Source organism: Erythrolamprus reginae, chromosome 7 (genome assembly GCF_031021105.1).
Source record: "Erythrolamprus reginae isolate rEryReg1 chromosome 7, rEryReg1.hap1, whole genome shotgun sequence".
NCBI classification, from domain to species: Eukaryota; Metazoa; Chordata; class Lepidosauria; order Squamata; family Dipsadidae; genus Erythrolamprus; species Erythrolamprus reginae.
This window is the reverse complement of record NC_091956.1, coordinates 51995978-52012673: the sequence shown is the minus strand read 5'-3', so window position 1 is coordinate 52012673 and position 16696 is coordinate 51995978. Positions and strand designations below refer to the sequence as shown.

Sequence of the window (16696 nt, the reverse complement as noted above, 5' to 3'; positions counted from 1 at the left end):
TTGGTTGCATCCCACAAGTTCTGAGGGGTGGTGTCTGTATTTTTATTAATTTCGAAAAATATTTTTAATTCCTTTTCCATCCATTCTTTATATTCTTTCTCTTTCAAAATATTTCTATTCATTTGCCAATTGCGATGTTTTTTAATATTTCTCATATAGACTATAACTGGATTATGATCTGCCCAAGTATTAACATCTATTTCTACGTCTTGTATGTACTCTGCTGTTGTTTTGGGAGCCCACACCATATCTATTCTAGTCCAAATTTTGTGGGGGTTTGAGTAAAAAGTATATTGCCTGCTATGAGGATGCCTTTCCCTCCATATATCATTCAATAGCAATTCTGCTTTCATTTTTTGGAAAGTTGAGGGCAGTAAATTCTTTTTTTTCTTTTTACAACTTTTCTTCACCCCCGAATGGTCTAATTGTCTATTTGTTATGGCATTAAAATCTCCAATAATTAACATATTTTCCAAATTTAATTCTAAAATTTTTTGATGTAATTTTTCATAAAATGCAATTTGGTCATCATTTGGGGCATATATAGAAACAATAGCAAGCGATTTGGGTTCAATATCAATCTGGACAATCAAAATTCTACCTTCATCATCACTATATAGTTGTTTGGAATTTATAGAACTCTCAACATACATTGCCACTCCTCTTTTCTTTTGGTCTGCTAACGCAGCATACATCTTTCCAATTTTATTATTTAACAATAAATTCCGATTACTTTTTTTTATATGCACTTCTTGGAGTATCACAATTTGAGCTTTTTGATTCTTAATTTTGGAAAACATTTGTTTTCTTTTTTTTGGTTCATTAAGTCCATTGACATTTACTGAAAAGATTTTTAAATCTCTCAATGTAGTCATTTGTTGTATTTCTTGGTTTCGCGTTGAGGTTGCTTTCTTCTGGCCCCATGGTCCTGGTCCTCCACTTGTGCAAGTGCCCCCATGGCTTCGGCCTGCATTGCTTCCAGTTCTTTTGTTATCTGTTCCATTTCGCATATTCCACTGTTTTCATAAAAGTCTCTTGCTTGGTCTAGATTCTCCAATTTATATCTCGTTGATTTCCATGTCAATGATAGACCTTGTGGAATAAGCCAGCGAAAAGTTATGTTTTCTTTGATCAGAAGTTTGGTCAAGAAATGATAGTCTCTTCTAGTCTCTCAAACACGTCTTGGGACTTGTTTTAATATTTTTATTTCTTTGCCTTGGTGTTGTAGTTGTCCCGCTCTTGACCAATGCAATATATCATCTCTCATGCTTTTTCTTACAAATTTGATGTGAATCTCGCGTGGAAGATTAAAACGGCGAATATAGCTGTTAGAAATTCTGAAGACTTCATCGATTTCTCTTTTTATGTCATCTGGGTCCATCTGGAGGATTTTCCCAATAATGTCAGCCATAATGGCCTTTAAATCTTCATCTTTTTCTTCTATTACGTTTTGAAATCGAAGTCCATATGACGCACGTTGCATTTCCAGATGTGTAATTGATTCATCATACCCTCTGTAACGTGAAGCAGCTTTGTCCTCCAAGTGACCAATTCTTTTCTCCACCTTTTCCGCCTTTTCTTCCACTGCCTTCATTCGTACTTCATTATCTTGCAAGGCTTGCTTAATCTCCTTCATCTGGTCTTTCATTTCACCTGTGTCAACTTTCATTTCCGCCATCTCTGCTTTAATTTCATCTCTCTGTTGTGTTGCGTCTTGTTGAGATTTTAGCATAAAGTCATTTAATGTTGTTAATGTCTCTTGGATTGAAGCCAGAGATGGTTGTTTCTCCCTGTCCTTCTCCTTGGTGAACATAGTTGCAGATAAAGTCTGCTGTGCGGGAGATGGATGTGGTGAACTTTGCGGGGAAGAAATAACAGTTGTTTGCTTCTTGATTGTTTTAGTATGGGTGGAAGAACTTGACATTTTCAAATTTAAATTTAGTGTTATTTTATGTTAGCAGAATGTAAAGAGATTCTATAAATTCCAAACCCACAGTAACAGTTATACTAAATCAATAGCAATTAATTAATAGCAATAAAAGTTCTAATTCAAATAAAAGGCTAAATTTCAAATACACTTAAAATTTAAAATATATCTAATTAATGCTCAACTTATTTATTCTTATTACTCTAGTCAAAGTTTATATCAAGAAGATGTGAAGAAGAAGAGGGGGAAAAGGGGAAAAGGTTAGTTTAGCACAGCTGCAAAGATAAGGAGGAAAAGTCAGCGAAGTGAGAAGGAGGGTAAAAGCATGTGAAGAAAGGGGACAATCGGAGTTAAAGACTATTATTCAATTAGGAGGAACAGGGGACCAAAGACCAAAAGAAAATTTAGCAATGCATAAACAGAACCAATTGTAATATAATGTAATATAGAATTAAAATTCAAAAATTGAAATTATCAAAGGGAAAATGCAAGAAAAAAAACAATTGATTGAAGATCTAATTTGTTGTCAGAAACACCTTAATGAGTACTGCAAAGGTATTCCGTTTTTTGAAGAAGGGTATAGTCTTTAGAAAATTTATAAAGCTTTTTCCAAGCAAATGCAGTTTAATCTCACGAAGTTAAAATGAAGTCGGTCCGTCTCTCACAGCCCAGGAAGAAATCTCTCCGCAGTAAATCCAACGAAAATGCTGTTAATCCACAAACCGCTATTAATCCAAACGAAATCCAATGGAAATAGTCCAACAGAATAATCCAAAGAAAACGTCGATTAAATAATCCAAATTTTAAAGTTCTCAAATGTAGGAAAAGAGTTTTTTTTCCCTTTATAAATGTTTATTCAGAATTTGTAGGTAAATAGTGAGCAGTCTGGTCCTTCCACTAGAAAAATCCCAGCCCGGACTTCATTTTTCAACTTTCGGTAACCAAATGTTTCAAAAATGTTTCAAAAGAGGAAAAAAAAATTTTTTCAACCAAATAATGTCATTTTGTGAATAATAAATCCTTTAATGTCTCATTCTAAAATCTTCTAGATCTCCTTGTTTGCAAAAATTTAACACTGGGGCGACCTCTGGGAGGGTTGGGGGGGTCTCGAGGCAGAGCCCTGCCAAGAGACTCCGCTGCGATCCTCAGCGAAACCGGAAGTCCGAAATTACAATAGACTTTAAAGGATTACTTGTATCCTGACCTTAAAGTTTCTACTGTGCTGCACCATCTCCTAGGATAAATAATCACATTTTGAGTCCTTGGTAAGTGGCTTGCATTTACAACATGTTGTCCTGCGGCCACATGATCAAATTTTGCTGTTTTTTGCCATTTTCTAGCAAAAATTGGCCAAAAAAATCCATTGGATAAAATGGATTCTCACTTAAAACAATGTAGTTCACTTAATAACCATGAAGACTTAGTTAATGACTGTCATATAAATGATCATAAAATCAAGTCTGGTTATCTGGTGCCGTGACTTACAACTGCAATGGCTTACAACCAAATTCTGATCATAACTGTGGTCGTAAGTCAAGGATTACCTATGTAAGGAAAAGAATAGTTCAAAGCCACAGCAAGAATTTGCAAGATTACATTTTTACAACAGGAAGAATGAGCATAAAGAAAAATCATTGTCCATTCTTACCCTCCAAAAATCATTGCTGATTCTTTTAGGAAATGGAAAAATTGGAAAATACGGTTAACCCATAGAATTGAAACTTTTGTATGTTGCCTGTTCCTGCCAGATTAGACAGCTTACATTATATAAAAATATGAGAACTATTAACAATAAAATTATATATCTGTTCATTAAAAGCTGTTGCTACCAGTGGGTTGCTGCCGGTTTGGACCAGGTCTCACGTACAGATGGTGGAAATTTCCACTCGCTCACCAAAACGGCAGCAATGGCCAGCAGTTCATGCCCCCGAACCGGTTCTCCAGTCACCATGGCCAGCAAAGAACCCTCGGTGCATGCATAGAGGTCTTTGTGCATGCACAGAGGTTCATTTGTGCGATGTGATGGGTCATGTGCATGAGCGAACCACTTCCATGGCAGGGAACCCACCCAATAGGAATGCATGAATCTACTCTGAAAGAAGACTAAATTTATTGCTTTTTCTAAAGAAAAAATGACTCTCAGGAGAAGGGCGGCATAGAAATCGAATAAATAAATAAATAATCTATGAGAGGGAACTTCTTTTAATTTTTATTTCCTGTAAAAAAAAATCAAAATAAATTTTATATAATGTGCTAAGACAGAATCCTCGGTCCCTAGGATACACCTCTCAGATAGAATCACCTATCCCAACACTATCATGAAGTAAGGACCTAGTAGCTACATTGAATGAATAGACCATTTCATTTGCTGAGGGATTTCCACGCAAATTGCTCCTGAGAAGAAACTACAGCAGAAGCAGCTCAGAGATAAAGAAGCACCAGTAAGTTGCATCAGTATTAGAATTACCAGATCTGGGCTGCAAGAAATCCAGATAAATGTTAGATGTCAGCAAGTTTTCAGTATCCCTTCAATGCAATTTACTCTATACTAAGTATGCACCGAGGCTGGCTGTTGCTTCTTACCACTCGTTGTGCATTCTATGGATGCATGCCAACCATGCAACAGACCATGACTAGGTTTAGTTTGATTTTTAGGATTGGAAACTTTTTTTTTACATTTACAAGATCTTTGCCCTCAATCACAAGACATTTGCAACAGTACAGTTGTAATGTTTCAATACAACTATTCTTTTTAATATTATTTATTATATTTATAATTCTGCCTCTTTACAAATTTTTTTTCACACAAATAATTAGATGTACATAGTATTGATCAATGTATTTTGTTCTCAAAATAAGTAAACAAAGAAATTGTCTAAATTACTGAACAGATAATTACCAAAAGTGTTCTTATAGCTCCATGATTCTAGAAAAAATTTCCACTGTGGAAAAGACAGTGGATGAAATAACTAGCTGTAGAATTGAAATTTCTTGCATTCTACACACATTTCCTTACCCATTTCACATATATCTCCTGGCTTACACATTTTGCACCTCTTCTCAGAACTCCTTTACATCTCTTATTTTATTACCTAAATCTATTCTGACCAGCTAGTTTTCTTTAGTTTTGTCATGCAGGAAAAAGTGTCATATTATCTGCCCAATAAATAACTACTTTGGCTTATGTGTAAATCAAAAGAACTATGCTGCACTTAGCTTCAACTCTTGTAAAATTATTAAATTAAGTATGACCAACACTTACACCTACTACAGGGTGCGTTCCAAAAGTAATGCAAGGCGTCTTCAGGGACCTCTTGCAAGGTCTTCGTCACGGGTGATTGGATCTCTTCTTTGGATAAAAAACAGGTTCCTTTCAGGGCTACCTTAATACGAGGGAACAAAAAGAAGTCTGCTGGGGCGACATCAGGACTATGGGGGGGGGGGTGCAGCAGCGTTGGCACCTGGTGTTTGGTCAGAAACTCGCAGACTCGTAGCACGTTGTGGCAAGGCGCGTTGTCATGATGGAGTTGCCAGGTAGTGGAGATGTCTTTTCTCGTCCTGATGACCCTTTTTCAGAGTCTTTCCAGCACATCCACGTAGTAGGCAGCGTTAACTGTCTGTCCTTGAGGAACAAACTCCTTATGGACCACTCCTTTACTGTCGAAAAAGACAATGAGCATTGTTTTCACTTTTGATTTGCTCATTCTTGCCTTTTGGGGCTTGAGGGACCGGTTGGTGTGCCACTCAGAGCTTTGGCATTTTCTTTTTGGGTTGTATTCAAAAACCTAGGTTTCATCACCAGTGATGACGTTGTCCAAATAATCAGGTTCAATTTCCATACGTTGCAAAAGTTCACTTGAAATTTCTGCTCGGTTGGTCCTTTGGTCGTCTGACAACGCCTTGGGTACAAGCTTGGTGCACACTTTCCTCATCACTATATCTTCAGTAACAATGCAAAACACAACAGTAGATGACAAGTTCAGTTCATTGGCAACCATCTTAATACTCAATTGATGGTCAGAGTCCAACAATTGTCGAACACGAGCCACATTGTTATCGGGTTTGCTGGTTGATGTACGTCCAGAGCGTTGTTCGTCGTGAACCTCTTCCCGACCCTCCTTAAAGGCCTTTAACCACCTCGAAACTTTTGAGTAGGACAGAGCAGAGTCCCCATAAGCCACATGAATCATTTTGTTAGTCTCCTCAAGAAATTTTAGCACAAAACTTAAGCACGTAACATTGCTCGGTCATCAATTCCATTTTTTTCGTGACACGGTCGGCACGCAGAGGTTTACAATAACTGACATCCTGTCACTTCCACAGCTTGGAGAGCACTGAGACCAGTTTCACAGCAAAGCTTAGCATCCCGTCCCCCACACTTACTCCAAGTGCTTCGGTACCACTCCGACCAATAGGAGCGGTGCAGGAAATTCAAATGCATTACTTTTGGAACACACTCTGTATGTTAAAGACTAAAAATATCAAGAAAACATGTTTTTCTTGAAGCTAAAGTAGCTGAATTACATAGTGGTATTACAGGAGGGTTTTAAACAAATAGTTAATCATGTCATTCACAAAGCTTTAATGGGAGCTATCCTAATCCTAATGAATAATGTACACCCTGCAACAGAATTATGGATTTCCCTTTTAAGAAAAGTGCATGACCATAAATCACGATACTAAATTGCACATTTGCTTTAGAACTGAAGTTTTATACTATAAGTAACTCAAGTGAAAAGGAGCAGCACACCATCTTTTTAGAATTCCATTTCATTGTTACAGTGAATTATTAAACTATTTCTCTTTTTTCTCAACACTGATAAAATCTATTTCATATATCACTCTGGACTCTTACAAGTTATTCTTCCTGAACACTAACAGACTGCTGCTTTGAGAAAAACAAAAAACCTTGAACACTGCATGAAAGAAACCAAATTGACAATCCCCAAAGCAAAGGAGATGCTATTTACAGATAACAGTATGCCCAATTATGTTAGATGGTTTTTGTACAGGTTATCAGAATGTATTGCATTCAGTTTGTAGTTCCCAAGATTACAGGCAAAAGCTATAAAAATTGCTTATGCCCAGTTACTTAGACTATATTACCCAAAAGTATAGATCAATGTTTCTCAAACTCAGCAACTTAGAAGAGGGAGAAATTTCAATTTCCAGAGAATGGAAGCTGGGGAGTTGAAGTCCACCCCTTTTAAAGTTGCCAAATTTGAGAAACATTGGTATAAATCAATAATTTTAACCTTAAAATCAGCCATTAAATTAAGATGTGCAAAGCATGCTTTTTGCAATCTCATGTTTCCTATACCCAAGTATAAAGTATCAGTTTATGATTTATGTCTTTCTAGTTGAAGAACAGATTTTCACAAAAGAGTTTGGAATGTCTATTATTGATACTACTTCATTTGCATGTTTAATTGATCTTATAGTTCATTTTTTAATATAACCTTACTAATGTTTCTGAAAACAATTATTTAAAAAAACCTAAGCAAAAGCTAGCAGTCAAGAGACTAGAAAGAGTCAGAATACACAGAGAAATAGCAGATAGAAATATAAAAAATAAAAATATAGAAAAAAAAATCAGAGATACCCCACACACAAAAAATGACTTTTTTAGCAGATATAATAAATCATGAGTTCAACCCTTGCACTAAAACAGTGATGGCGAATCTTTTTTCCGTCAGGTAACGAAAGCACATGAGCACATAATATTGCACCTGCGCGAGTGCCCACAACCATAATTAAATGCCTGGGGAGGGTGAAAATTGCCCCCCTGACGCTCCAGAGGCCCTCTGGAAGCCAGAAACAGCTCGCTTCCCCATTTTCTGGTGAGCCCAGTAGGCCCCTTTTTCACCCTCCACAGCCTCCAGAGGTTTCCCTGAAGCAGGGGAGAGCAAAAACGCCCTCCCCCATCCCCCCAGAAGCCGAAAATGCCCTCCTAGAGCCTCTGTGAGAGCCAAAAATCAGCTGGCCAGTGCGCACATGCATGCTGTAGCTGAGCTAGGGCAACGGCTCGCGTGCCGGCAGATATGGCTTCGCGTGCCATAGGTTTGCCATCGCTGCTCTAGAATATTCAGAATGCTTTACAAACTACAACTATTTTGACTGTTTATTCAAAGAATGGCAGAAAGAGATGAACCCATTTGTTTGGCAAGATTAAAAATAATAAACGAGAGCTAAGTATATATGGTAGTTCCATGTTATGCTAAGAAAGAAGTTTAGCCTTGTCAGATTTAAGTATATTTTCTGATTTGCTGCTTAATTTGGTCAAAAGATACTGAGAGATAGAAGATGTTGTATTTGGAAGAGCATGACTAGAAATTTGGATGGCATGCCTATTTATGATATAGAAATAACAATGGAATAACAGAGTTGGAAGGGATCTTGGAGGTCTTCTAGTCCAACCCCCTGCTTAGGCAAGAAACTCTACCCACTTCAGATAAATGGTTATCCAACATTTAAAAACTTCTAGTGTTGGAGCATTCACAACTTCTGGAGGCAAGCTGTTCCACTGATTATTGTAGTTCTGTCAGTAAATTTCTCCTTAGTTCTAAGTTACTTCTCCCCTTGTTTAGTTTCCATCCATTGCTTCTTCTTCTACCCTCAGGTGCTTTGGAGAATAGGTTGACTCCCTCTTCTTTGTGGCAGTCCCTGAGATATTGGAACACTGCTATCATGTCTCCCCTGGTCCTTCTTTTCATTAAACTAAATACAGTATAGCCATTTCCTGCAACCGTTTTCATATCTTTTAGCCTCCAGTCCCCTAATCATCTTTGTTGCTCTTCTCTGTACTTTTTCTAGAGTCTTCACATCCTTTTTGCAACCAAAACTGAAAGCAGTATTCCAAGTGTGGCCTTACCAGAGCATTATAAAGTGGTATTAACACTTTGTGTCTTCTTGATTCTATCCCTCTGTTAATGCAGCCTAGAACTGTGTTGACTTTTTTGGCAGGTGCAGCATGCTGCTGTCTCATATTTAAATAATTGTCCACTAGGACTCCAAGATCCCTCTCACAGTTACTACTATTGATCAAGGTACCACATAATTTGACTAATTCAGTTCTGCAGGGTTGATGTACTCTGGGTTTCTTTAGTTAGACATGCCATCTATCCAGACTCTATAAATCTGTCTTGCCTATAAAAGCACTTGCCCTCTGAACCAAGTTGTTTAGAACAGCCATGAGAACCTGGCGTGTCACCCTGGCCTTCGGAAAGACTTCATTGGGCGTGCCATATTTTTTCTTTTATCTCTTACATTTCAGTGATTTGATTGTAATTTTTTATTGTTGTGAGCCACCAAGGGACACTGCGTCAAATGGCATACTAGTTTTAATACTGCACATATAGGGGTCAAAAATTAATCATAGATGGACTGCCTGTCTTGATGTCTGGAGCTACTATAATAAAGACCAGATCCATCCCAAATCTTCTGTTTTTGTTGCTAGAACTGTTTTTATGATGGGGTTGATGAATATTGCCATATAATATTTCACATGAATCTGAGCCATTTCTAATAGAAAGTTAAAATATTCTTCCTATAATGGAAATGTAATCATTTGCAATGCAACATTCATAGTGGTCTTAATAATATCAACTTTTTTGGAAATACAGTATGTATCTATGATTAATTTTTGACCCCTATATGTGCAGTATTAAAACTAGTATGCCATTATGTATTGTCATAATTGGGACTGGGATTATGTATTGTCATAATTGGGACTGGGATTTTCATCATAAATAACTAGAATCATTAATCAAGTTGGAGCTGATTTTCTGATAATTTTTATGGTGATCATTAAATGAATCGTGTTGTTAAATGAATCACATAGTCATTAACTGAATCCAAAAAATGAATTGCTGAAAGCTGGCAAATAAAGTTGCAAACTGTGATCAGTAGCCACAGGATGCTATAATCTGTCATAAATGTGAGTCAATTTGCCAAGCACCATAATTACAAAAATGTGATTCTGGGGCTGGCTTGACTGTTTGAAGTGCAAGTACAGATGATTAGTCACATTTTCCAAGGCTATCATAACTTTGAACCATCATTAAACGCATGGCTGTATACATTCCAGTTGCAGGTTCTGTACCTAATATAATCAATTCTGAGTGGCTTCGATGCCTATTCTCATCATGTCGAACCTATCACCCAGGCCACAAGTGGCATGGAACCCTCACTGCAGGCATAGAAACATAGAAACATAGAAGACTGACGGCAGAAAAAGACCTCATGGTCCAGCTAGTCTGCCCTTATACTATTTTTTGTATTTTATCTTAGGATGGATCTATGTTTATCCCAGGCATGTTTAAATTCAGTTACTGTGAATTTACCAACCACGTCTGCTGGAAGTTTGTTCCAAGGATCTACTACTCTTTCAGTAAAATAATATTTTCTCATGTTGCTTTTGATCTTTCCCACAACTAACATCAGATTGTGTCCCCTTGTTCTTGTGTTCACTTTCCTATTAAAAACACTTCCCTCCTGAACCTTATTTAACCCTTTGACATATTTAAATGTTTCAATCATGTCGCCCCTTTTCCTTCTGTCCTCCACACTATACAGATTGAGTTCATTAAGTCTTTCCTGATACGTTTTATGCTTAAGACCTTCCATCATTCTTGTAGCCCGTCTTTGGACCCGTTCAATTTTGTCAATATCTTTTTGTAGGTGAGGTCTCCAGAACTGAACACAGTATTCTAAATGTGGTCTCACCAGTGCTCTATATAGCGGGATCACTCACGCATAAGAGCCGTTGACCAATTCCACTGGCAAGCTAATTTTCAGGTCAGACAAGCTCATGCTTTCTCCTTACTTTCTGCAGCCCGTGTCTTCCCAGATCTCTGGAGATTCCACCTAGTGCTATTTGGGCACGCAAGGCTCCCCCCTTCCCTGACAGCTCCAACTGGGGAAAGAGGCTTTCTCCTCCCTCCCAGCTCCATTTCAGGAAAGAGGCTTTTCCCCTCTCCCACCGCTGTTTTGGGATGTGAGACCAAAACAGGGGAGGGGTCCCCACGTGCATGCATGGTGGGTCATGCGCCCATGTGCAGGGATAGTACATGGGATGGACATTATATTATGTGTCTGGGCACATGTGACAATTCGTATGCGCACACTTTTGGCACCCGAGGGAAAAAAGGTTCACCATCACTGCCCTATTCTATACAATAAGGCTCAAAGTATACATACAAATAAAATAAGTAAGAGATACTGTAATTCATAATTCCAATAAACAAACGCAATTAAACCAAAGATACAATCAACTCAACTACCCCAAAGTAGAATTCTTAGGAGGAATGTTGTTTCAAAGAACAGGAGCAACACCTGAAATGTCCCACCTTCAAGCCCCTGAAAGTTACTTTATCCAAGTGAAGGGATACTAGAGAAGCCTTTTTTACCATTTTCTATGGGTATAAATAATTGAAACAAAGCAATTCCAAAGATATATATGTCATAAACTACAATAGCCATGGTTTTAAAAGTGAAATAAGCATCTTGAATTTATTTCAAAGCAAACAGGTAATCAATGCAGTTCTAGCATCAGTATAGTTTATAAGCAAATCACAATTGGTCCATAATAATACAAACTGCAGCAAGGGTATTGTTTCCACGTGGTTTACAAAGCAGCCTCAGATAGAAAGGATTATAATAATCTAAGTGCCACTAGTATGGATAAATCTGCATATAAAAATATGCCAACTATGATCCAATATACCTGGCTATAAGGATTGAAAGTAGATTCTTTGCTTTTGGGTAACCATACAAAACAAATCTGCACGATATATACATTCATATATATTTTCTTGAGAGTAAGTGCATGATAATCGCAATAAGCTTTAATTTCAAATTTAATCACATACTGTAGAATTCAAATAGGAAGTTCACCTGTTAGACTGTATTATAAAAGAGTGAGAATCAAACTATGTATATATATATTAATTCCAATAAAAGGAAATTAATTACCTACTTTTCCTTCTTTTTGTACATAATTTTGTCTGAAGTCAAGACCTATACATTAGTTATTGATTATCTCAAGTACCAAGTACAACCTCTTTCTGTTTGTTTTGTAACAGTGAGTAAAGAGATTGACAGGCATTAATAGAGTTACTCCAAACACTGTCTCCTACACTATTTAAACAAGGACTTCACTTCATTAGCTTTTCTGAAAGAAAATACAGTCAAGCTAAGAGCTGAAAATGTCTCAAGCCTTCTGAAATAAGTAATAAAATAGTAGTTATTTCAAGCCCCATTATCACAAAATATAAGTTATATGTCTTTCCCTTATTGAAAAAAGACATGATTATAGAGTTGTATTTGTAGTTTAGGTGAAAAAAAACCCAAAAGTAGGATTAGTTGTAGTCACATGTTTAGACAACACAACTACTATTTAGTTTGAATATCAAGAAATCTGAATGTGCACCATATACTGTATTTGTTTTCAGAAAAAAATGCTTAGTCTATAAAAAGTTGTAAGATCAGCTAAAATAAAACAATTGAAAATGCCGAATAAGTTAAAATACTAAGTATGTATATACTTGAATACCCAATCATGTCAAGGATTGCTTCTATTTTGTTCAAGAAGTTTTTCTACGTTTTACAGAAATTGTAATGCAAATTGTCATGTCAATATTTCTAAATATAATCCATTTTATTAACCCATTTATAAGGGAAGAAGTTCTGACACTGCAGAATAACAACTTTCATATAGAAGTACAACGAATCTGATACTATCAGAAATGTCACAGCTACCCTTTCTTATTTCAACCAGGAAATTTAAAACAAGTCCTTCATTAATCATTCAGCATGGTTTGTGACATAAATTTCTAATGGCTTTTATTAGTTAAGCAATACTAGATTTTATTAGTTTCATAAAGATAAGCAACACATAAGTCTGAAAAGTGAGTGAAGAATTATGTATGTTAATGAATATTATAGTGTAAACTAGAGCAACATTTTTGTTAATTTAAGTAATCTCTTAGATTTCAGTATCACTTAATTGTGATGGTGGCAATTAAAAGATTATTACTTTCTTCATAAAAAGTATTAAGTATGAGGCATTCTATTATAAAATTAATACAGACTTTCCCCTCTATTTTTATAGAAATGCTTCAACTTCCTCTCTTATTTTAATAAATCTCTTTTTATAATCTGGGGAGACCAGGAGAGAGAAAAGGATTCAGTTGAGGCCTACTTCTAAAAACTCAAATGCCAGGCCTGATTAGACTTCTCTCAATTTCATTACAAGGGCTTCACCTTGAAGAGGATGAGATGGTACAAATCTGAGGCTCAGAACAAGGCAACATGCTTTTGTCTGGACTAAGCCAGGTTTTCAGAAAAATTAAAAACCCATTACAGTTGAAATCAGTTCCAAAAATAGATGAGCAAATGCCCTAACTAATTTCACCCTTTTAATTGTGTACCTAGAGGATTTGTTAAATATATTTTACCTTTTCATCAGGGAGATGGTTTATATTCTAACCAAACTTTCAAAACCCAGAATACCAATATCTCTGGAGATCCAGCATCTTTTTTTCTTTGTGCTGTAGTATGTAAAGAGAAAACTATGTTTAAAAATCCTCTAACTTGACCCAATTCTTTTAATAGCCACAAGAGAGACATTGCAAGGGCTTCTATGAAAATTAAATATTTTTTATTTTTTTTAAAAAACACCCTGGAACCTGTTTTTTAAAATCCCATAACTTCACTTAGGTGTTTTATAAAAAGAGGAAACCTCAGTTTCACTTCTTAAAGACAAATCATAGTCTGGTGGGAAACATTTCAACACCTACTCATTAAATAAAATCTGGATTGACAAATGGATCCGTGTTTGGTTCTGGTCACAAGAAAGAAAATGTTCGCCCGTGTTCTTACGACACTCTTTCTCACTTTTCAGCCTACAGAACTACTTTCCCTCTCTGTCTCCAATACACACCCTTGCCAGACAACGGCATGCCAGAAATACACAAACTCGCACGCTACCAGGATTATGTTGGGGCGGAAGGGAACACTTCCCCTTTCTTCCTTGCAGGTTGTGGTTGTTGTTGTTGTTGTTATCACTATCTTTATTATGTAACTATGCGACACGCTCCCTTACACAAGGGAGGGGGAGTAGTGAAGGGAGGGGGGACAAACTCAACTCCTCCTAAACTTAGGAGGACAAATGCGCCTGACGCCCATTCTCCCCACCACCACCTCGGGTTCAACCCCCCTCCTCTTCGCGCACTGGGATTTGGAGAGGCGATCTACACCCACCTGTCTCTAGGGTCGATCCAGCTGGTCTGCTTGGTATTGTGGTCGATGTAGAAGACTTTCCCATCGTAATCCCTCGCCTCCTCCCAGCCGTCGGGTAAGGGCAATTGCCCGTTCCCCATTTTCCTAGGCATGGTCGAAGTCGGGGTCTAGCTGCTCCATAGGGACAGCAAACAAGAAAGAAAAAAAGGAGGGAAGCGGGAAAAGACGCCCCCTCCTTCCCCTGGAGCCTCTGGGCGGGTGGAGGAAGGCAGAACCGTGCAATGGGCCAGGAAACTCTCCTGAGTTTCAGTCCACCATGTCTGGACGGAGCCGCCGCCTTCGGGCCTTATTCCGTATTGGCAGCAGGGGGTCCGGGGGGGGGGGGCTCCAGGCGCTGCTTATGTTCCGGGGGGGAGGGGGAGAACCGGCTCAGTCCCGAGCGGCGGCGGCGGCAGCCACTCATTAGCATGAGATTAGCATCCATCTCATCTGCATGCACATTCCTGGCGGGCGCATTCCTGAGCGTTAACCCTCGCCGCGCCACCCCGCTAACTCGAAGGAAAGGCTGAAAGAGCCCCAACCCGGCAAGAATGCGTTGCGCGGGGAGAGGGAGAGGCACGCGCGAGCACGCACATCCCCGGGGGCGAAGGGGGGGGAGGACCGGGAGTGGGACAGATTGGGAGAGCCGGAAGAGGGGCAGAGCTGAGCAGCGCCAAGTTCTCCCGGTGACTTTTTCAAGTGACTTTTCAAGTGACTAGATCAGTGTTTCCCAACCTTGGCAACTTGGAGATATCTGGACTTCAACTCCCAGAATTCCCCAGCCAGCATTCGCTGGCTGGGGAATTCTGGGAGTTGAAGTCCAAATGTCTTCAAGTTGCCAAGGTTGGGAAACACTGGACTAGATGACTTTGGAAAAGAAAAAAGACCCCCAAAAAGAGGGAGCGGGGTGGGGGAGAGAACCGTAAATTCCAAAAGGAGAGGCGGAGGTGAGACGCGCGCAACTTTTTTCAAAATAAACAGTTTCTCCCACTCTACAAGTTTTTCCGTAGATTTGATGGTGAAAATCTAATACTGTAGTTCTCGACTGAGATGATTTTTTTTTCTGCCACAAACCTCTGTGATTGTAGTCAGAAGACGTCATGTTTTTCCAAGTTACTGCGAGAATACTGAGATACCCACAGATCACACGGAAACAAGACAACTAGACACAAGAACAGTTTTTTTTCCCGAACTCCATCACTCTGCTAAACAAATAATCCCTCAACACTGTCAAACTATTTACTAAGTCTGCACCACTATTAGTACTAGTTTTCTCTCATCATTCCTATCACCCATTTCCTCCCACTTATGACTGTATGACTGTAACTTGTTGCTTGTATCCTTAAGATTTTTATTAATATTGTTTCCTGATTGCTTATTTGACTCCTATGACGATAATTAAGTGTTGTACCTCATGATTCTTGACAAATATAAATTTTCTTTTATGTACACTGAGAGCACATAAGAAAAAAGAGCACCAAAGAAAATTCCTTCCATGTCCAATCACACTTGGCCATTAAAGAATTCTAAACTATTCTAAGCCAGAACTGCAAAAACTTTTTCTTCACCGTAATGTCTTAACTTTATATTATTTTTGTTTACAGACTGGGCAATGAATTATAGACGTGCTCTTAGCAAAGAAACATATTTCAACATAAAGCTTAGCTTTAATAGCAAAACAAAGTTAGTAGTCCTGTAACAAACAAAGTTTTTGCAGTTCTGGCTTAGAATAGTTTAGAATTCTTTAATGGCCAAGTGTGATTGGACATGGAAGGAATTTTCTTTGGTGCTCTTTTTTCTTATGTGCTCTCAGTGTGGAATTCAGGTGGAATTCAGTGCTTGAGACTAATAGAGGTGCAATTTTCAGAACTTTAATCTGGGAATTCATTCTGGGAGTTGTGACCTCAATCCCTCTGCTGAAGTTTTGGTAGAAGGAGAACAATAGACATATTTTGGGATAAGCCATAATGAATTAACATTGGCATACTTCCAATATGCCTAGTCTTAATTCTACTAGATCAGAAGATGTAACTCAGTGGTGGATATGAAGCTGTAGCTCAGTGGTGGATATGAAGATGTAGCTCAGTGGTGGATATGAATAATGGAAAGCACAAAAAAAATTATTACCCTCAGTTCTGGGAAATCCTGTCTGTGAACAAATAGAAATCCCATAGTATTTCATTTCAAAAATCAGAGCCCAATTAAGGAGAACAAACACTCAAAATTTCTTCAAGCTTGTGTGCTTGTTCACTATTATGATTCTTCTATCTAGCCACTTCTTAGGAAATTTGTGGTATGTTCTACAATAGCTCTCTGTAATTTTCCATACAATTTACTTATTCAATTTATTTTTAAACCCCTTTACAAGCTATACATTTTAATATACAAATACCACACTTATGTATATCCCAGAAGTTAATCAAATATACAAAAACTAATCGGTTTATTATACTTTATAACAATACAGTATCTATGCATTCTCCATATAAT

General features: G+C 37.9%; 1 protein-coding gene across 9 annotated transcripts in view; it reads right to left on the bottom strand.

Moving 5' to 3' along the window:
• WWC2 (WW and C2 domain containing 2) overlaps positions 1–14722 on the bottom strand; it is a 203210-nt gene extending 188488 nt beyond the window's left edge. For 3 of the 9 annotated variants that reach the window (XM_070757484.1, XM_070757485.1, XM_070757487.1), the window contains exon 1: positions 14189–14636. In XM_070757484.1, coding sequence (XP_070613585.1) covers positions 14189–14319 — 131 coding nt within the window. In that variant the 5' untranslated portion in view covers positions 14320–14636. Of the gene's footprint in view, positions 1–13383; positions 13477–13725; positions 13800–13868; positions 13878–14188 lie in introns of those variants that run through there. The other 6 variants (XM_070757489.1, XM_070757482.1, XM_070757488.1 and 3 more) reach the window with 6 other exon arrangements.
• Between the last annotated feature and the right edge of the window lie 1974 nt (positions 14723–16696).